This window comes from Vipera ursinii (genome assembly GCF_947247035.1).
Source record: "Vipera ursinii genome assembly, chromosome: 10".
In the NCBI taxonomy this organism is placed as follows: Eukaryota; Metazoa; Chordata; class Lepidosauria; order Squamata; family Viperidae; genus Vipera; species Vipera ursinii.
The window spans coordinates 17,496,439-17,519,531 of record NC_139520.1 but is presented as its reverse complement, the minus strand read 5'-3'; the positions used below and the strand labels follow the sequence as shown (position 1 = coordinate 17,519,531).

The 23,093-nt window shown below is 41.1% G+C and overlaps 1 protein-coding gene across 2 annotated transcripts in view; it reads left to right on the top strand.

Moving 5' to 3' along the window:
• ZNF423 (zinc finger protein 423) overlaps positions 1 to 23,093 on the top strand; it is a 223,763-nt gene that overhangs the window by 192,988 nt on the left and 7,682 nt on the right. For both annotated transcript variants that reach the window (XM_083370194.1, XM_083370195.1), the window contains 2 exons: positions 685 to 816; positions 2,131 to 2,246. In XM_083370194.1, coding sequence (XP_083226320.1) covers positions 685 to 816; positions 2,131 to 2,246 — 248 coding nt within the window. The remainder of the gene's footprint in view (positions 1 to 684; positions 817 to 2,130; positions 2,247 to 23,093) is intronic.

Genomic DNA, 23,093 nt, shown 5'->3' with positions numbered 1-23,093 from the left:
TGTGCCCACTTCTATTTTTTCACCTATGGTAGTTGTGATGTTAGTTGTAACTGGGGCAATCCATTTCAGTAGCCTCTGGCACATCTCTTTTCCTTTCAGGATTGGCCAGACGTTCTTTATTTTGGATGTCCTTCCTCCCTCCCCTCTTTCCTCCCTCTCTCCCTCCCTCCCCTTTTCTTCTCCCCTCCCTCCCCTCCCCTACTTCCTCCTTTCCTCCAACTCCTTCCTCCCTTCCTCCCTCCCTCCTTCATTCCCTCCCTCCAACACCTCCCTCTCTCCCTCCCTCCCTCCTTCTTCATTCCCTCTCTCCCTCCATTCCTGCCTCTCTTTTCTTTTCTTCTCCCCTCCCCTCCCCTCCCTCCCTCCCTCCTTCCAAAGAGTCAAGATACCATGTTGTCATATGTGGTTTTGGGAAACCGGGACAGTGTCATCTACGAGAGGCTAGATCGACTGTCACTTTCACCCAAGTGGAAAAACAGAAAAACTCCTCAAATTGGACTGGAGGCTGTACAGCCAGAATGCGCCGCACAAGCTTCACGCCGTAGACGTGCTGTTGTAGGGAGAGCCGTGTCTTCGGCTTCCCCCAAGCTGCCTGAACTGGCATTTATGATTTCTCACCGAATCCTGCGTTTCAGACGCTAATCTGCTGTGTCACTAACAAGTTGTATCATTTGAACCTTGCAGAGGAAGGCATCAATCATGAGTGCAAGCTGTGTAACCAGATGTTTGACTCTCCAGCAAAGCTCCTGTGTCACCTGATTGAGCACAGCTTCGAGGGGATGGGAGGTACATTCAAATGCCCTGTTTGTTTTACAGGTAAGACAGCCGGTCCTAGACAAGTGCTTCGTGTGCATGGCTTGATCCAGAAATGACACACAGGGGAGCGTTAAAATACAGTCTTTCTTTTCATGCAAGCTAGAAGGGTGTGGGGGGGGGGGGAAGAGAAATCGTGGCATGAAATAGAATATCCTTTTTTCAAACTATAGATACCTGGAAGACAGATCTCCTTCCCACCCTCATGCTTTCCATTTTAGGCCATTCTTTTTTCCCATCATGGGCTCAGTCTTTCAATATGGTTTCTAAATAAATGGAGCAATTGACAGGGTGGAACAGAGATTGCCCTCGGTGTGGAAAAATGAGAATTGCAAACATTCATAGCTTGAACAGAGCCAGTTCTTCTCCAAATATCTTGGATGAAAAGCCCCTAATTCCCAGCTAGTGAGGGATGATTGCAGTATGGGGGTGCCCTATCCAAACTTGAGACCTTAATTTTTAACGTACACGTACTATGAATCTATCCAGTCAGAAATGTCCATTTGACATGCTACCTCAGTTTGCTGACTAAGCCATAATGATCTGCTTTAACACGCAATGATAAACCATCAACAGGCTACATAAAGTGAGTTAGGAATTGTTACTAAGACACAAATATCTCATATGATGTTTTAGCATTAGTAAACTTGCTTATTTGTGGGGGAGGTTTCCCCCCTAAAATTAAAAAGAAAATGGCCAGGTGCCATGGAACTGATTTTTTTTTTTAGCTCTCCTTAGCTGCACTGAACTTTCTGCAGATTTTCATTTTAGCCTCTAGGGAAGAGAACATATATTTGGGTTGAATCCTCATCATAAAAGTCCCCCTGAAATCAATATGAAAAAAATGTGCAACCTGTAACCTAAACTCCATTGACTGACTACCGCCACTATGTAAAAAGACACAATATTTGGTTGTCCACTTTTGTTTTTTGCTGAGCACCATTATGCCTAGTAATTTATCCAGTGGTTTTATCTGTGGCCTTTTGTTTAGTATGTTCTGGATGAAAACAGCCAGTTGTCTCATGATCAATCAAACAAAGTTAACCAAACACAGGATCCGTTGTTAACAATGTGAATCTAAGTTATTTCGGCTCTGACCCTTAGTGCTTTATTTTTTTTTTTAAAAAAAAAACAAGTTAAAAGAAAACCTATTTTGATCAGTTCACTGTAAAAAAGCAGGTGTGCTGAGGTCATGTTTATACCTGATCAAAGGTATAGACACCATTCAAAGACAGTGTCCTTGGTTATTATGATGGCCGTTTCTGTATCTCTGACCTTGTTCTTGTTGTCTTTTTGTCGTTTCCCCCCCCCCCTTAGTTTTTGTACAGGCAAATAAATTGCAGCAACATATCTTTGCTGTCCATGGACAAGAGGACAAAATTTATGATTGTTCACAGTGTCCACAGAAGTTCTTTTTCCAGACTGAACTTCAGGTATGCCTCTCTCTCTCTCTTTTTTTTTTTTTTTGTTCTCCTGAAAAGGATTGTGTACAAATTCCTTTTGTGATTATCTGTGAGAAATGAAGTAATTGCAAGCAGGTATCGAGACAATCTCCCTCTATGCTCTTCTTCCCACTCTCTGTTCCTGTAATGACGGGAAATTCTCTTCCCCTCCTTGAATGCGAACTCAAAACCTTCTGAAACCAGGCGCCATAAATAAATAAGGCCCGACAAGTTTAATCACTCGCTGTGAGAATTTCTTTTGGCAGTGTGCACTGCAATGCAATGGAAGCACAATGTAAATAATTTCTTCCCCTTCTTTAATAATTTAAGGAAGGATTAGCATACAAAAACTCAGCCATCATGTTCCCGTTCTTTCCTTTCTTCCTTCACTTCTCCTTCCCCATCCCTCTTGGAATTCAGCTTTTCTTTCAGGTGAAGTTACTGTCACCACAAATGGCTCTGTACCTGAGCATCTATAATGCTATATATTCATATTATAGACTGGATATGGTTCAAAGCTCAGGAAATCGGTTGTGACAGGATGAAGCCATAAAGACCCCTCCTTAAAGCCGCGATTCTAATCCTTCCTGTTGGGGATAAATTTAGACAAATAGGAAATGCTGGAGGGAAAAGCTTGCAAGGATCCCGAAACCAAAGCTGTAAATGTGGATTTCTTCATGTGAGATTCCAGTGTTTGTCTCTAAAGTCCTTGGATGGAACCAGTGGTGGGATTCAGCCAGTTTGCACCAGTTTGGCAAAACCGGTAGCTTAATTTTTTTGTTGCCCAGGCCCAGAATGGACTTCCAGAAGCGGCATCCACACAGAGAACTGGTTGTTCACATATTTGAATCCCACCACTGGATGGAACCCATAAAAAGTAGAAGGGGAGAGAGAGCAATCGTATTAACTGAACTGAAGGAATTTAAGTGAACTACAAGTGAAACCAGATCAGCTTTAGTTTGAGCTCCAGCTCTTTCTCAACTGAACTTGACTTGCTTTTAGGATAATAGTATCTGGGCCAGGAAAAAAAAATCATGCCTCCTTAATGTAAACTCAAAAAGATGGGTGGATGAGGGGGTTGAGGAATTCCCTCTAGATCAGGGATGTCCAACCTTGGATAATTTTAAGGCTTGTGGACTTTGGCTCCCAGATTCTAGGAGCCGACATCCACAGTCTTAAAATTGCCAAGGTTGGACAGTCCTGCTCTAGAGATTCACAACTTCAAGGCTGATGAATACAATCCTTCTCTGTCTCATTCAGTGGTATCTGGAAAAGGATGAAGCTACACAGAGGCACGCTCAAAGTTTCTCTTCACTTTGCATTAGTGAACCAAGTTAACCTGATGTCTTCCTAGCTCCCAGATTAACCCACAGATTAGAATGCAGGATTTGGATGTTTTATTTCACCAGATTTTGCAGGGCAACCCGAGCTTCAGACGATTGGGTATTTGAAAAAGTGAACTTTAGGAGAAAAGACCTTTGAGAAGTGAGACATTTTGCTTTTTCAAAAATGGGAAAGTCTGGCAGACGTTCGCATATTGCAGTTAATGTGAAAATGGAGCCAAGATACATGAAATTAACACGGAAATGGACTGACCTACCCAAGTCTGGCAATATCCATATGCATACACTATTCTTCACCAACCTGGCAGTCTCCATATATGGCACCTTCCATATATGTTGGACTTCACAGCTAACAGCTATGACTGATTTGGAATTTTGGCCGTTACACTCTCAGCACACCTGGGAACCGCCAGGTTGGAGAAGACTAGCCAAGGCTTGCTTCTGCCAATTCACAGATGAGGTGGGAAGCCTGTGGCTCTCCTACTTTGGTCTACAGATTCAGCTCCTGTGATTAAATCTTGCTCAGTTAACTAACAAATCCTAAAGCTTGAACAAAAGAAATGGATTGTTAGGGGGGGTGGGGGTGGAAAAGGTGCTTTTTCAGGAGGCAACGGGACTCTCTTGTTTTTTTCTTTGAAGATGTTTTGCTCGGATCGGATGGTTGGGAATGGAAGGATTTATATTCCTGGCAGACAGCTGGTCATTTACCTTTTTAAAGAGATTCATTGGGACCATTTGCAGGTTTACCTGTGTGCTCAGCGTCACCTGAGTGGTGCAAATGGGTGTGGAGCCTTCTTAGCTGCAAGATGTTTTCTGCCCTGGGTCCCTTCACTGTTGAAGACAGACGCAGGCTGTTGGGGATGAGTCTGTGTCGTCTCCATCTCAAACCGATGGAGTCTTCAATGTTTTCTGGAAATCTGTTCATCCTCCCGCACCATTCGAAGGGCGTTCATCCCAAAGCGCATAGCTAAATGTCTGTGGAGATGCTCAGTCATCCAGGTTCATGGTTGCCCCAAAGGTGGGGGTTTTTTTACCAAAAGGCAACTGGACTTTCTTCAAAGAAAAAAACCCGAGAAAGTCCAGTTGCCTTTTGAAAAAGCACCTTTGGGACAACCATGAGCTGGATGATTGAGACTCTCCATAGACATCTAACCCAAACGACCCGGTTACATTCTTTTTCCTTCTGCAGGTCTGCAAGATCTATGTTCCTGGAGGTTATATTTTGAGTGGGATTCTATTTTTTTTTAAAAGCTTGCCTCACCATTTTACAGCAGGGGTGTCTGTGACAGCTGCAGTTTGGGTTCCCCTGATGCTCTTAAATACCTGAGGCCAAGCTTTGGCATAAAAACTCCGGGCACTCCCTCTTGGATGCTTGCACCCTCCTGTTCCAGCAATCTGTGGCTGAACAGATGTGATTTTGGCTCTCTGCAAAGGGAGATTTTTTTTTTCCCAGAGAGTAGTAGATCCTAGATTAGTTGCTACTAAAATAGCCTCCACAAGGCAAGAGTTGACCTTCAGCAAGGTGCTTGCTCGGAGGTGAATATTCCATTTTTTTGTATTCCATTTTTTTGCAAACGGCTCTATTCCTTCCAGTGTTGCCTCCTTCCTAAATTCCAACATTTTGCGTTTTTTTTTTTTTAAAAAAGAGAATCACCCCAAACGTTCTCTTTCTTGGCACTGCTCACTCTTTGTATGTTAATAGGCTTTAAAATTCTTCCCCAATATCACTCCAGCTTCCTATCAGCCTCTTGGCTTGAGAAGCTATAAAACACGATGCACTTAGACTTTGCCAACAATGGCCGGATGTGTGCATGTGTCTTTCTTTCTTTCTTTCTTTCTTTCTTTCTTTCTTTCTTTCTTTCTTTCTTTCTTTCTTCTTTCTTTCTTTCTTTCTTTCTTTCTTCTTTCTTTCTTCTTCTTTCTTTCTTTCTTTCTTTCTTTCTGTCTTTCTTTCTTTCTTTCTTTCTTTCTTTCTTTCTTTCTTTCTTTCTTTCTTTCTTTCTTTCTTTCTTTCTTTCTTTCTTTCTTTCTTCTCCAATTCCCAGTCTGCCGCCTCTTCTCTCCTGCTGTCAAGCACAAAAAAAGGGAGGGTTGATCTTTTCACTTTGTTGATTTTGCGTTCATTCTGCCTCTCAGGGATTCTGTTCATTCACCTTGTGCTGGCAATCTCATTTGCATAAGTTACAAAAGTTTTAACTGTACCTTGTTAATATTTGCATACGGTTGGCAGATATATATATATATATATATATATATATATATATATATATATATATATATATATATATATGTATATATATATATGTATATATATATATATTTCTTGGCTCAGCTTGGTTTCTGTGCCGTTCATATCCTGGGTTCAAAAAAACAACAACAGTTAGTCAATCACTTTACTGCAGTCCTTAACCAGCACAGATAAAAATCAAGACTGTGGTTCAGAAAGGATGGTTTATTTTTTTATCCTTGTTCCTTTTTTTTTTTTTTTTGCCTTGCCGTAGTGGTCACAAATCATGTTTTTATCAAGCCCATACTTTGAAGGCAAAAGGTGCTTTATTTTCAAGGCCAGTAACTCCAACTTGTAAAGGGACTTGCCTACAAGTATAGGATTGTGTAAATAGATGAAAATAGCTATTGCTAGAGCAAGGGATGAAGCCCGCGGTATTGCCTGAGCTTGGTGGTTTGCTGGCAGAAATGTCATTACAAGGTTGTCCTCAAATTACAAGAGTTCGTTTAGTGACCATTCAAAATTATAATGAATGCTACAAGTACAACGAGTTGTCCAATTTTCAATTTCCAATAGTACAACTGAAAAAAGTGACTTCTGACTGTTTTTCACACTTATGACCATCTCCATGGACGTGTGAACAAAATTCAAACGCTTGACAGGTTCGAGTCCCACCAGGCTCAAGGTTGACTCAGCCTTCCATCCTTCCGAGGTAGGTACAATGAGGACCCAGATTGTTGGGGGCAATAAGCTGACTTTGTAATAATGCCGCTTGGGGTGTGTGTGTGTGAAAGCCCTAATAAGCAGGCATATACATAGAATGAAGGCTACTGCTAAGCTTGTAAGCCGCCCTGAGTCTTCGGAGAAGGGCGGGATATAAATGGAATTAAAATAAAAAAAATAAAAACTGTTGGTTGCAGTGTCCTGGAAGGGGAGGGGGGTTGTCACGTGATCCCCCTTTGCGACTTTTTGACAAGCAAAGTCAATGGGGGAGCCACGTCCACTGAGCCACTGTGTTACTAACTTAACAACTGCTGCGATTCCTTTGATGTCTGTGGCAAGAAAGGTCATAAAATGGGGCAAAATTCACCCAAGAAACATTTCACTTTGCGACAGAAATTTTGGATTTCTGTGGTCATCAGTCAAGGACTTACTGGGAATCCCCATTTTAACACCATCCCCCACCTCAGTACCATACTTTGTGAAACAGTTAACAGATACTGGCGTTTATGGAAGCTAAATGTTACCTCCTGGATGTTAATAAAAGATGAGGCATTAGAAGGAAGCTGATGATGGTTAGATATATTTTGCAGCTCTAGGATGAGATTTAATGAGGACTTAAAATAGCTGAAACAGGATAAATTTCTCCTAAGCAAATAATTCAGCGTTTCCCAACCTTAGGAACTTGAAGATGCGTGGACTTCAACTCCCAGAATTCCCCAGCCAGCTGGCTGGGGAATTCTGGGAGTTGAAGTCCACGCATCTTCAAGTTCCTAAGGCTGGGAAACGCTGAAATAATTTGCTATACTTCATGGAAGCGTATTTATCTACAAGTAGAAAGATTTTACTATCACTAATTCTAGATTACATTTAATGACTATGGGAACATGTTGGCCCTTGAGTTAATTTTAAAGGGAATCTGAAAGAAAAAGGGGAAGAGCCCTCTATTTTTGCATAACTGATCCTTCATCGGTTAGCTGTGAAATTCTTTCAACCATCTCCTTACAGCTGCTTAATTTGCTGGTGGGATAGGATTCATATGAAACCACTACAAAGAGGATTTTTGCCTGTTTTCTCAGAAATAAGTCCCATTTTCGTCAATGGATTTACTCTTAAGTAAATAATTGGAGGCTCAAATTAATGGCCAGTTTCCAGACTGACAAAAAAAAACACAACAACAATAAGGAAGAAAGTAAGGAAGAATCTGGTCTAATGCATATTGAGCATGTATTGATTGCAAATAGGAAATAGTTCCATTTCTGTAACCCTTATAACTTCATCTCTTTCTTCTCAATAAATCTTGCTCAAGAAAATCCAAGAATCATGTATGGAAAAGGAATTACTTTGGTTTTTAAGCAGAGGCCAAGCGCTAAGACAGATCCTACACTCAAATGATGCTGAGATCATAGAACAGCTGTTGAATCCTTATTGACCATGCTTCTTGGTTAATAGAACTGTGACCTAAACCCACCCAGAAAGTAGTCACTTGGCCAGTTAAAATAGAAGATCTGGTCATCTGTTATGACTGCCTTCACTGAATATTGAAGTCCTTCACCTGATGATTGTTTCCATAATAGTATTGCTTCTAATATAAAAAGCAGCATTAGAACCGGGATGTTTTCATGTAATGAAAACTAAACGGGCTTAATGCACTTGTTCTTTAATTATGTATTTTCTAATATGTTAAAAATTACGCTTCAGTCACAACTTTGGGAGATTCTTTTAGGATTGTACATTACCCAAAGGCTTGGGTGAACTACATATAACTCTGGGTCTCAGGTTATGAACCTCTATATTAAATGATCGGCTAGGGCAGGGGTAGGAAACCTTGGCTCTTTTATGACTCGTGGACTTCAACTCCCAGAATTCCTGAGCCAGCCATGCTGAGGGAAAAGAGAGAGGTTTCCAAGCTGAGCCATGCTGGCTCAAGAATTCTGGGAGTTGAAGTCCACGAGTCATAAAAGAGCCAAGGTTGCCTACCCCTGGGCTAGGGGAAGTGACAGTTACCTAGGTTCCATAATCAAACTATAATCAAGCAACTGTGCTTACAACTTATTATGAATTGCTGTTCGCCCCATAGGGTATCCCCCCCAATTATGTAAGCAAACAGTGGGTTTGTCTGTCTTGGACTGTCAAACAGTTTTCTCCTCGAGAATGAGAGGTGTTTATTATGAAATACAGTGTACTGTTTATCACTGTACTTATAATCTTCTCGGAGCCTTTGTTAATTTTCTGATTGAGTCAAAGTGATAAAGCTGGTATATTCTCAGCAAGGAACAGAGCACCAGGCCAATATTTGCTGGCTTGGAAGCTAAGCCTGGTTGGGCCTGATTAATACTTTTGTGGAAGATTTCTAGGAAATTCTAGGATTATAGCAACACTTGGAATTCAAGAAAAATACTGCAAACAGCCAGGGCTGTTTGCATACTGTTTTGATATTGTTGCTGATTTCCAGAAAACCTCAGTCAGATGAGCCCTTGAAGGCAAACTCAGAGGGCTCGTGCTCATCTTGAAGAAAACTTTACTTTTCATATTTGGAAATATACATTATGCTTTCATTAGAAAATGGCTATTGTCATGATTGAGGGATAGCAGAGAAGAAATGATTTCATTTCAGCTTTTATTTTAAATTCAACAGTTCCCCAAAATGAGTTAAAACTATCAAGTTTAGAAGCTGACAACCTGTAGGACTTCTGCATATATTAAAAGTAGACTTGGAGTTTCCATGCTACATCCCATGGGATGGAGGGATGGATAGGCAGATGATATAGAGAGGGACCTTTTTGTGACAGAGCACCTGGGATGTAAGACCATCCTCCCCAGTTAGATCTTCCTGGCTCCATCAGCTTCTTTCAACTTAGCTTGTTGAAGGCATTTTGACTTATCCAACCGATACAGACAATACATTTTTTTTATGGAATAAGATCTGCTTCTCCATAGGCAATGTTGTTTTTGTTTTTGCTTTTCACATGGTTGCTATTTTTATGTTAGTTATTTTTGTAGTTTTGCTGTTGGGTATGATTATTTTTAAAATAGATTATGAAGGCTATAGGTTATAATCCACAATTGCACTTGGTTGTTGCTCTTGTCAAGGGTTGGGGGTGGTCTTTCCATGCTTTTCCTGTTGAGTTCCCAATCTATTCACCTTCTTGCACAGAATTCAACCCTTGCAGAATAAACGAGCCTCTGTGTATCTATTTTGGTTTTATTTTTTGGCACACCAGAGAGTGATATAAGATATTTTTTTCAAAAAAGGAAAAAATATTTTTAAAAAAGTTTACCGCTTCTGGTAGCACCTTTTTCTTACCAATATAATGTTCGATTAAAAGCCGCAAGCTGTTGTGATCTACAACTCACAAAAGCACATCTGCCTTTTTAATAACATTTTCTGGTTTATAAGGGATTTCTCTTTTAAAGCTACATTTGATTGTCATATCAATATAGATTCTAGTGAGATTCCTGGCATATCACTCATCCCACCCACCCCCAATCTGGAAAATTCGAAGTGAGCCTTCAACTGCTAGACATTTGCACAGCCACCACCTTTTGCTTACATGTTCCAGTAATTTTAGATATTGTTGTCCTATTTTAGTGATTTGCAGCCTTTGAGAAAATTTAAATCGAAGGGAAGAGTAAGCTGAGACAGTCTCTTGCAAACAGACAGAGCACAGGGTCTTTAATCAAAAGGGTGGGCCCAGACTTTCTTAATTACCCGAAAACTGCATTAAGCAAATTGTGAATGTGTGGGGCAAAATTTGCAAAGATGTGATAGGAGAGCTTGTAGACTATCAACCTCTTCCCCTCCCACACACACACCCCACTGTTTTGTCGGGAGCCATCTCCTAACCACTGAAATATTTGTCTTTAAAAGATTAGTTCCTACTGTTTGCTTGCATGCTGCTAATCATACCGTTTCTTTTGAAATGACAGCAGCCAAGGAAAAGTAGCTCAATGGATGGAAGAGCCAAAGGATGGCTCAGGTAAGGACGAAGATGTTTTCTTCCTTAGGAAGAAGGAAGTAGCTTCCTTCCTTCTTACCTGGGCCATCTCTTCCCTAGCCCAGGTGTTTTCTTCTTTGATGGTTTGTAAAAAGGTAAAGGTTCCCCCGCACTTGCATGCTAAGTCGTTTCCGACTCTAGGGGCCGGTGCTCATCTCCGTTTCAAAGCCGAAGAGCCAGCGCTTGTCTGAGGACATCTCCGTGGTCAGGTGGCCGGCATGACTGGATGCCAAAGGCGCACGGAACGCTGTTACCTTCCCACCGTAGCGGTCCCTATTTTCCTACTTGCATTTTTATGTGCTTTCCAACTGCTAGGTTGGCAGAAGCTGGGACGAGTAACAGGCGCTCACTCTGTTACGCGGCACTTGGGATTCGACCCGCCAAACTGCCGACCTTCTGATCGACAAGCTCAGCGTCCTAACCCACTGAGCCACCATGATGGTTTGTGGCAGGCAGTAAATTCAGTCTTTATTCAGTGTTGGAGGGAAGTCAAACCACCAAATTGTTGGAGCCTTTTCTAAAGAACCATCCCAAATAGAATATCATGGGGAATGTTTATTTATTTTATTAAGATATTTTTATTCCCCCATTATTTTTATAACTAACTCAAGGCTGCAAACACATCCGAAACATTTTCCAGCTTCATTTTTCCCCACAACAACAATCCTGTGAGGTCGGTTGAGCTGAGAGAGAGAGACTAACTGGCCCAAAGTTACCCAACTTGCTTTCGTGACTAAGGTGGGACTAGAACTCCCAGTCTCCTGGTGATTGGGCCAAAGTCACCCAACTGCTTTTCACACCTAAGGTGGGACTAGAAGTTATTGTCTTCTGGTGATTGGCCCTAAGTTACCCAGCCAGCTTTCATGGTTAATGTAGGATTAGATCTCCCAGTCACCTGGTCATTGGCCCTAAGTTACCCAGCCAGCTTTCTTGACTAAGGTGGAACTAGAACTCACCACCTCCTGGTGATTGGCCCTCAGTCAGCCAGCCAGCTTACATGGCTTAGGTGAAACTAGAACTCACCATCTCCTGGTGATTGGCCTTCAGTCACCCAGCTGGCTTTCACACCTAAGGTAGGACTTGAACATCCAGTCTCCTGTTGTCTAGCCTGGTGCTTTAGCCACTCTTCCCCAGAAAAAGATATAAGAGAATTTGGTGTCACCCCTGAAAAACATAGATTTTTTTTTGTACCGAGGGTTGTGTTTTGGTTTTATGAAGTATTACTTTTCTAGGGACCATACTGGAATTTCAGGTTTCATATATCCAAATACAGGTCAGTGCTCTAATATACTCAGCCAACTGAAAATTGTGGCCCAGTTCTGGTGTCACAGTTCCGAGGCTCCATTTATTTGCACCAAAGCAAGCAAAAAGTCGCTTCTAATTCCAAATGGTGTAAAATAGCAGCTTGTTCATTAGTATAATTTGTGTTGTAGTTTACAATTTGTGCTTGGCTTAGAAATTGCACCTCAAGAGATGGCTTGTGTTTGTTTTTTGGGAGAGAAACTACAAAACTTGTTTTCTATTGGATGGAAAGCATCAATTCCATACATAATTTCTGGAAGGCTCCATAAGCAAGCAGGATCCCTGTTTTCTATTTCAGTTGCTCTTAAAACCCATCTCCAATTTTTCCATAAAGGAAGGATTCCCTCAGATCCATTATCATTTAATTTTTATTTTTATTTTAAACCCGAATGTACGTCATTTTGCTCTTAGAAGGAGATAAGAATTGGTGTAACCAATGTGGTTTTTTTTTAGAGGACTCTTACAAAGAGGCTTGGAGCATTTTATTTAATTTTTAATTATTATTAGTTATAAAGCTAATAAATTACAAGGAAAACAAAATCTCTTCCAACCCTTTTGCTGAGTCTCAGTCAGGCACCATCAGATAATTATAACTAACATTAATTAAAAATTTACATTGCTCTAGGCATTTAACTTTCACTTCTAGTATGTTTTTGGCTGCAAATTCTTCATATGTTAGAAAGCATTCTGCTTCTCTAGAATTTCCAAAGCCTTTAGAGAATATTTGAATGGTTTATAAACCCGTCCTTTCATTCTAGCCCCTTACCCGGGGTGGGGTGTAGAAGGGTGAAAGGGGTACAATAGAAGGAAGGGGTTTTTTAAAAAGGTTCCCCCCTCCCCAATCTGTGGGATTAATTCTTCAGTTCACTTTTTTAAACCTCTGCACATATCAGTTTTTGAATTTAGCTTAGAGAGTTGAACCAATACCCAACTTTGTAAATAAACCACTCAAAATTAGGCTGCAAAACAGCGCAGGTAGACTTACAGTCAGAAAAGAATGCCCATTGTAAAAAAAAATGGGTTTGCTTAATAACCCACAGCATTTGCTTAATAACTGGCATGAAAAGAATTCATAAAACTGGGTCAGTTTGCATGATGACCCACTTAAGAACCGGCACAACTTACAATTCCAGGCTTATTTGTATTGTCATAAAGTGAGGACTACTTGTCTCCCACGGGCTCTTTTTCTATGATCTGCATTAAAAAAACGAACTGTTGAGCTTTTAGACATCAGAAGAGTTAACGATAGCCCTGGATGGCTCTTATCTTGATGACTTTGGCTGATCTTTGGAAACAGCCGAAATACCATCCCCAAAATTAAGCAAGGAGTCCTCAGCTTACCACCACCATCTTGCTAAGTGAGACATTTGTTAAGTGAGTTTCGCCCCGTTTTACTTCCTTTTCTTGCCAGAATTGTTAAGTGAATCACTGCAGCTGTGAAGTAAGTAACATGGTTGTTAAGTGAATCTGGCTTCCCCATTGACTTTGCGTGTCAGAAGGATGCAAAATGACCCCAGGACACTGCAAAGTTCATAAATATGAGCTGGTTGCCAAATTGTTTGAATTTTGATCTTGTGACCCTAGGGATGCTGCAACGGTCGTAAGTATAAAAATGGCCGTAAGTCACTTTTTCCCCCAGAGCTGTTGTAACTTTGAATGGTCAGTAAATGAACTGTTGTAAGTCCAGGACTACGTGTAGTTGTAAAAAGAAAAAAATCAATTTTCAGGGAAATAACGCCTTTCCGCAAGTTGCTCCCTCTACCAGGATAACCCATTTGCTTGGCATGCCACTGATGGAGCTGTCCTGATTTAGAAATAGATGCTTACATGTCCATACCTCATTTGGAATTAGATCAGATCCTAGCAGAAAGAGGGCGGGTGTGGCAGAAGAAAACCAGGTGGAAATCATAGATTAAATTGTGGAAACGTGCCCAAATACGTGCGCTGGAGTGCATGGGTTTTCCAACCCAGCAGAGCTGGCATCAGGAAGGGCCTCGCAACCCGAAAGAGGAATGGGAAAGAAACGAGAACAGAGAGCCAACTTGCAGGATTGCCCGTTGAAACCTATTGCTGCTTGGCATTTTATGCCTCCAGGGCAAAGGTCCAAACAACTTTGATGCAGGCACCTTGCCATCCCAGCAGATGGGCAGGCACAGATGCTGCCAAGAGACAATGTGCAGCTCCTTGTCATAAACGTCCAAATGTCTGGCCCGAGCTGCAGAACCTCCAGACGCAGTGGCACAGACGCAGCTCGCTCTTCCTGCAAATCCTACAGTGGAGGTATGTGATAAAAAATCTACACGCTGGTGAATGTGTTCTCGTCAAGAGTCCGGTTCATCCCTTTTCTGACAATGGGTGTATTCAACAAGGAGAAGAAGAAAAAGCAAGCCTTCGCGAAGAGAAAGCTGCTCGGAGGCATGCGTGCAGTTCAAAAAAATATATGGAGAAAGTCTATGGTGGTTCTCAGTCATCCAGGACCTGGTTGTCCCAAAAGTGCATTTCAGAAAGGCAACTGGACCTTCTTTGTTTTTGTTTGAAGGAGTTTCGCTTCTCATCCAAGGAGCTGCTTCGGTTCTGACTGGATGGTGGAGAATGGAAGGATTTTTATTCCTTGCAGTCATCTGGTCATTAGTACTTTTTCTGAGAGTTGTTGAGGCCAGTTGGAAGCTAGTTCCAACAAGGCTCCACACCCATTTGCAGTATTCAGGTGACCCCGAGGGCACAAATAAACCTCCAGGTGGCTTCAGTGATTCTCAGAGAGAATGCTAATGACCAGATGACTGAGCCCCAAATTTCTGTTGTTAAGTGAGATGGTTGTTAAGTGAAACTTGCCCCATTTTAAGCCCTTTCTGGCAACAGTTGTTATGTGAATAATTGCAGTTGTTAAATTAGTAACATGGTTAAGTGAATCTGGCTTCCCCATTGACTTGGCTTGTCAGAGGGGGGGGGCACGTGACCCCGAGACACTGCAACTGTCATAAGTGCATGCCAGTTGCCAAGAACTTTGATTACATGATCATGGAGAGGCTGTGACAGTTGTAAGTGTGAAAAACCGTTGTAAGTGTGAAAAACTTCCATAAGTCAATTTTTCGGTGCTCTTGTAACTTCAAGCGGTCACTAAATGAGGACTTCTTGTACCAGAGCTATCTTTGCAAAGAAGAACTGATATGATAGAGTTGTAAATCTCTTCCATCTCACCCAATTGGCCTGGTTGCAATCATTCCAGAAGCTGCTGTAGATGAGGTCATTTTTGCTCAACTATGAAGATCAAAATGTGTTTGTGGTGGCCACAATTTTAACCGGCAAAGGAAGGAACATCTTATTTCAAACCTTCCTATCTTTAGGATTCAAGGACCATGGTGGACTTTAAAGGACTGCCTTCACAATAGGTTTTATTCTGAGTTCTTTCGTTATAGATTTTTTTTATAAAAAAATTTGAACCTTAAAGTGTCCTTCAGAGGGGTTGAAATTGCTCTTGGGTCCTATTAAGGTTACGATCCCAAGACACTTCTCTTTTTCTGCATTTCATTGGCTTGCAGAATAGCTGAACCATCTTGCTGATAGCCGTCAGCAAGATGTTAGTTAATAACATCATTTGGACAATAGCCATAACAATCAGCATAAATATAGTTAGATATGGGATATCCAATTTCAAACCAGCAAGGAGAATCGGTGTAGGAGAGGAACTAAAAGCCTGACCCACTATTTCAAAACTCCTGAGTTCAATTTTGGGAAATCTCCTTCTCTTTTCAGTTCTTCCGTAGACATTATTATGGGATGAGCAATACTCAGCTGCCTGACAATTGCTGCAAAGAAGCAGTTTGTTTCCTTGCGTGGCTTCTTGGTGATCTTCTTAACACAATTTGCAAATTTCAAATTATTGCTTCGAATTGTAGGTTAAAATTTACCAGTGGTCCTTCCACTAATTAGGAACTTCCTGGAGTTAAAAAAAAAAATATCGCAAGCGGCTGAAAATAGAAATTTGCAATGTTTCAGTTTTAAAGGAAAATGGAGCCTCATATCCAAAATATGTAAATGAGAAAACCAAGCAAGACTTGGCATCTCCACTTAAGAAAGATTCACAGGGGGGGGGGATTGAAAAGATATCTGGAAAGACCGTAGAAATTCACTGCTTCTGATCCAAATAGAAGACGCCAGTGTCCTGGGATCACGTGATCCCCTTTTGCGACCTTTAAACAAGCCAAGTCAACGGGGAAGCCATTTTCACTTAACAGCCACGTTGCTAACTTAACAAAAGCAGTGATGCACTTAACTGTGGCAAGAAAGGTCGTAAAATGGGGCAAAGGTCATTGAACAAATATCTTGCCGAGCAACAGAAATTTTAGGCTCAGCTTGCGGTCATTAAGTCGAGGACAGCCTGTAGATGAGTCAAAAATTCACTTCTGATGTCCTTAAAAGAGCTCAAGTGAATAGCTTCCTTTTATTCAACACTGATGGCTAAAACAGCCACTGTTCGTCCTGGATTTACAATTGGTAAAAAAAAAAAAAACATGCCTTACGAACATGTGGGATTGCTCAACAACTGGAGCATTTGCTTAACCACTGCCACCCAATTTTTTTTTGTAAAATTGGGTCAATCTAACGACGACCTGCTTAACAACCGGCATAACCTACCACCATGAGCCCAGGCTGATTCACGGTCCTATGTCGAGACCACTGTTAGCTGCTAGAGCAGCCAAAGTAGGTTGCTTGTCCAGACAAACCATCTATGCTTGACTGTTTTCATAGGAACTGCATCTCATCATTAAATATAATAGGTCTCAGCTGCAGTTTTCATCGCTGAAGCATGCACACAATTCATCACAGCAAATTAGGTATGTCTTCATAAGCTTACCTTTCTGCTTTCTTGGGCTGGCACTTTGAGAGAACAGAAATGAGTATGAGAGATGTTTTGTCTACACACACACACACACACACACACACACTCTTTTGTTTTGCTGAACCAAGATTCATGAATATGTGTGTGTATGTATGTATGTATGTATGTGTATATATATATGGATATGGATATGGATCTTACCACATGCTTCTCCCAGAAGAAGGAAGCTGAAGCCACCAGCCTGAGGACATACAAACACCCGCGAATATATATATATATATATATATATATATATATATATATATATATATATGTGTGTGTGTGTGTGTGTGTGTGTGTGTGTGTGTGTGTGGTGTGTATGTGTATATGTGTGTATATATATATGTGTATATATGTGTATATATGTGTATGTGTATATATGTATATGTATATATATATAAACAAAGTGAAATAGAGCTTGTGGCCTAGAGGTTAAAACAACTGCCTAATGTGCAATCAGCCCAGGTTCGAATCTCAGAAGTGTATGGCTGACTGATGAAACAAATAAGTTTGAAATGCATATCAGTCTCCCTTTAATTCTTTGTTAGCAATCTAAAATTCACACACACACACACACACACACACACACACACGTATGTATGTAGATTTTTGGTCATTCGGGTTTTTTCCCATGTAAAATTCGAGGTATCAGGGCAACGTTTCGACAAAATCTCATCCGTCATCCTCAGGCTGGTGACTTCAGCTTCGTTCTTCTGGGAGAAGTGTGTGATAGTGGCTGTTTTTTTCTTCTTTTCTTTTTCTTTTATATATATATATATATATAATTCCACATTCCCTTTTCCTTGCCTCTTGCAAAGCTAGCTATGGAGATCCCAAGACACATTCATTATTTATCTATTTTAGTGAGTTTCTTGTCTGCAGTAAAAGACGGAGATGTTCACTTCGACATCTCTCTTTGTGCCAGCAGCTCGGGTAGATGTTAAGCACATTTTATTTTTTAAGGAAAACCTATTAAACCCCCCCCCTTTTTTTTAGATCTTTCATAGAATTAAAACTGACTTTGGGGAAGGGGAGGGACTTTTTTTTTTAGGGAGGGAGAATAGCAACCTTCCCTTTGGCTAATTTCACTGGGAAATAATGTTCCTTAAACAGTTCTTTAAAAAGCGACAGAAGAACTGGAAGCTAGTCCAAGATATGAATGCTACTGTATGCGAAGAACACCTTTGGTCATCACATAACCAAAAATCAGCAGCTCAGAACTTTGGTATTGGCCATGGTAACTGCTCCTTGGTTGATTCTTGCCCTTCCTTGGCTTATTAGAACATGGTTAATCCAGTAATGAATACCTTCTGAGTCTACCCAGAGGTCAGGATAAGAAGTAATCAGTGAATCTGTTAAATAGATCCAACCTAGAAGTAAGGAGTAATTTTCTGACAGTGGGAAGAATCAATCAATGGAATAGCTTGCCTCTTGGAGTTGTGAGTGCTCCATCACTGGAGGTTTTAAGGAAGAGACTGGACAACCATTTGACCAAGATGGTTTAAGGCCTCCTGCCTTGAAAAAGGAAGTTGACTAGAAGACCTTCAAGGTCCTTTCCAGCCCTGTGATTCTATGTTCTCTGTTCATGTCAGGTATCTGAGGTAGGAGTGTAAAAAAGTGTGCTCGGTGTATTCAAGCTTGAAAGATGTTCTCTGCTACTGTCCTACTCTTTTGTCAAAAAGTCCCTGAGAAGGGCTGTTCCTGGCCATCGGAAGCAATTGGAAGTTTGAAGGAATCTTATATCTGGATGTCGAAACAACAGAGAGGAAGAGAGTGGACCTATTTTTGGAACAGAAAAATCTGTGCCTCTTTTGTTTGACTGGCTTTCATGGAAAAGTGAAATGCCATCCTCCCATATCAAACAAATCAAACTTTTACTACAGCCTTTGGGCCAAAAAGCACAACAATCAAGTAGACCTGTAATTATCGATAGTCAGCCGTATCTCTCTGGGAAGCCAGCCCTTCCCTTTAAGGACTTATTCCTATTATCCTTTTTTTTTTTGCACAAATGTGGCATTTTGCAGACCCTTGGCTATGTGCTTTGAGCAGCCCATGGTGGTTTGAATCTTTCCTTCCCTATAAAGAGTTCTCCTTCCTTTGTAAAATGTTCCCCTTGCTTAATGCTGCATTTTAGCAGAGAGGAGTTGCCATTAAACAACCTCCATCCAGAAGGGAGGGGGGGAAAGGTGGAGTTCAGTCGGATTGGCCCAAATCTGAACCGGTTTCATCTCTTGTCATTCAGATGTGAGAGACAGGCGGCGTTTGCCTCCCAGGTTGATCTTTGCGAGGCTGTCAAGGCAGCGAAATCAAGCTCTGGTTTTTCACAAGGTTTGGTTCTCAAAGCAAGGCTGCAGCCCTGGCGCATTGGCTGTTGGTTCTCTCCAGAGCAGAAGTGATTAAAGGAAGCCCATGCTGGCCTTTGAAATCAGCCTTCTCTTTCCTTGTTGGACGTGGAGGCAACCGAAATCACTGGAGGGCAGAAACCATAGCTTAGAGAGGGTCAGGTAGAACAAAAGTAAAGGGCATTAACTTAAAAATAAAGGGAGAAGCCAAAGGCTTGTTTAAAAATATAGGTATCAGAGGGGGGAAAGATGCAGCCGACGTTGACTTACAGACCGCGCTGACTTTATTATCTCATCAATCGGTCGAACGGATTCACAGAGAACTTTATTTATCCTCATTTGATTTAAAGTTCAGGGTCCACCACATTGCAATAATAGTTATCCCATTTATATATATATATATATATATATATATATATATATATATATATATATATATATATATATATATATATATATATATATATATATAACTATATATATATATATATATAACTATATATATATATATATATAACTATATATATATATATATATAACTATATCTATCTATCTATCTATCTATCTATCTATATAATGTATTGTGGTTCTCTTTAAAATGGGAAGTTGCACGGAATCCTCATCGTTAGGAGAGAAGCAAGAGAAGAACTGAGGAGACATTTCCTGACAGTGAGAACAATTAACCAGTGGAACGGCTTGCCTCCAGAAGTTGTTGGGTGCTCCATCATTGGAGGTTTTTAAAGAAGATATTGGACAAACATTGGCCTGAAATGGTATAGGGTCTCCTGCATGAGCAGGGGGTTGTACTAGAAGACCTCCAAGGTCCCTTCCAACTCTGAATGAACCATCATTACCGTGGACGTTCATGAGACATGGAAAATGTGATTGTGGCCTTTTTGTCATGTTGGAAGGGTTTATCCGAATCCGCCGTATCCCGCCCACAATAAACCACCTATAAAGGTTAAATAGCAGGAAATGCTTGTGAATCACCTTTAAGAGGTTTGCACACCCTGAGTACTCGTCACACTTGCCCTAGTGCACTGTAGCACAGCTAGGCTGCTCAGCTGCCATTTATAATGTAGTCACGGTAGCCTTGCAAGCCAAAACTGCTGGACCAAATTCAAGGGACAGATGGAAGGAGAAGCTGCAGAATTCAAATTAATTAACCAATGTGACACCATATCTCATGGCTTAAATAAGGATTAGGGGTGTCTTGATGCAAAAAGTCATTTCCTGCATTTAGTGCTAGAGATATTTTTTAGTATTCTTTCCTGTGGAAAGATATGCAGGCTGTATTGATAATGATGCTTTTGTAGGAATTTTGACTATTTCAGCTATGGAAGCATGCTCGTCTGCTCTCCGCTGTTGGCTCACCTGCTTTATTCTTCCTTGTCTTCCACTGCAGATATTACTCTGTCGAGGACCTAAAAATATAAATCTCATGAAAACTAGTTAGCCTTTTTCAGTGCTAAGTGACCTTTTGATTTTGCCCTGGAGAAATTTTAAGGATGAATCTACCTTTTCCAGGCCTTTAGTAGAACTCCGAGAACATGCTTCACTTAAGATGCACTCATGTTACTGTATTGTAGAATTATTTTTATTTATTAAATTTATGTGCTACATGCAATTTCCTTGTGTGTCCAATCATACTTGGCCAAATAAACCTATTCTATTCTATTCTATTCTATTCTATTCTATTCTATTCTATTCTATTCTATTCTATTCTATTCTATTCTATTCTATTCTATTCTATTCTATTCTATTCTATTCTATTCTTCCATTCCATTCCAGAGAACACATCACATTTGACACCTTTCTCATTCATTTATTTGCTTTCTCTTAGGGGGAACTGGAAAAGGGATGCGGTGGCTCAGTGGGTTAGGACGCTGAGCTTGTCGATCGGAAGGTCGGCAGTTTGGCGGGTCGAATCCCGAGTGCCGCGTAGCAGAGTGAGCGCCTGTTACTCGTTCCAGCTTCTGCCAACCTAGCAGTTCGAAAGCACGTAAAAATGCAAGTAGAAAAATAGGGACCACTCCGGTGGGAAGGTAACAGCATTCCGTGCGCCTTTGGCGTCTAGTCATGCCGGCCACATGACCACGGAGACGTCCTCGGACAAGTGCTGGCTCTTCGGCTTTGAAACGGAGATGAGCACCGGTCCCTAGAGTCGGAAACGACTAGCACGCATGTGCGGGGGAACCTTTACCTTTTAGGGGGAACTGGATGTAGTTCGAACTTGCTTTTCTTTATAATGTACAATCAGAGTCAGTTTAGATAGTGAGGCATCATATAAGTTTAATAAATAAATAATAAATAAATAAAATAACGTGCTCTTAGCATGTGCACGCAGATCGCGATAAGAAATAAAGTCAGCCAAGAAGCAAATATGCTTGAACTTGATAGAATTTTTTATCATTACTGTATCTTAATTGTTTACTGTGGGAAGCAAGGGCTAGGAGATTTTTCTCCTTGTTAAGGTCAGAACCTTAGCAGCTTAGCATGGTGGTGATTAACCTAATTTTGTCACTGAACTCATTGAGGATGTATATTTAGGTTTCCTCTATTTCGTGTCTCAAAATTGTAGGAAATTGTGGTGTCTGTAGTACGGTAATGAGAATTTGCAAAAAATGACATTGAGAAACCCTATTGAGATACAAATCAGCCACCCAAACTAATCCAGTATTTCGGGTGAATCTCAATCTCTCTCTCTCTCTCTCTCTCTCTCTCTCTCTCTCTCTCTCTCTCTCTCTCTCTCTCTCTCTCTGTGTGTGTGTGTGTGTGTGTACAACTCTGCCAAGATTTCAAAAGTGGTTTGCCATTGCCTCCTTCCCAGGGCTGAGAGAGAATGACTGGCCCAAGTTTCACCCACTTGGCTTGGTCTCTAAGGTGGGACTAGGGAAAAGAAAAAGATTTGTATTATACAAATCAAAGGCTGATGAAGTCATACTCTAGGGAAAAATAAAATCTCAAGAGCATGTTCTCCTTTGAGACAGGATATTTATTTGTTGCCTTGTTTCAGTGGATGCCTCAATCCATCGCAGTATGTTTATATATATTGTCTTTTTTACAGAAGATTTCTGCTCATCTCTTAGTAGTATATTCTCTGATGTTGTCCTTGTTCCTTCTTTTTTTAATTTTTAAAGTGCTGTGCTAAGGAAATCAAGGGATTTCCTTTATTTTTCTTCACAAAAGCATTAGTTTCTTTTTAAAGAGATTATGTAGTCCACACAGTGGACTACATAATCTGAGATATTGTCAGTTCCAGCTAGGATCCCAGATTATTTCTTACTAGTTCTGAGATTCCCAGGCAAGAAAGAATCACCCTCAGATTTAAAACCTGTCACCCCAGTAAGTAACGAGTTCAAGATACGGGTGGTGAGGTGCACAGATTGAGCTGTTCTCCCCCTAAAGGTAAAAGGTAAAGGTTCCCCCACACATGCGTGCTAGTCGTTTCCGACTCTAGGGGCCGGTGCTCATCTCCGTTTCAAAGCCGAAGAGCCAGCGCTTGTCCGAGGACGTCTCCGTGGTCATGTGGCCGGCATGACTAGACGCCAAAGGCGCACAGAATGCTGTTACCTTCCCACTGTAGTGGTCCCTATTTTTCTACTTGCATTTTTACGTGCTTTTGAACTGCTAGGTTGAGAGAAGCTGGGACGAGTAACAGGCGCTCACTCTGTTACGCGGCACTCGGGATTCGACCTGCCAAACTGCCGACCTTCTGTTCGATAAGCTCAGCGTCCTCACCCACTGAGCCACCGCATCCCTCGTTTCCCCCCCTACAGTTCATAAAATGAACATCAGAGTTGCTTTGGTGGATTAGGCCATTGACCCATCTAGTCTAGCATGGCTCAAACATGGCAGTAGAGAAATTAATTTCTTGCACTGCTACTCCCTAGCAACTAATATTTAATGTGCAAGCTTCCTATGCTGCCTTTGATTCTGTAGTAGCAGAACGTCATTGAAACTAAAAGGCCTACGTATCCCATTTCTTCACAGTAAGTCCCAGTATTGAGTTATTACCAGATGAGCA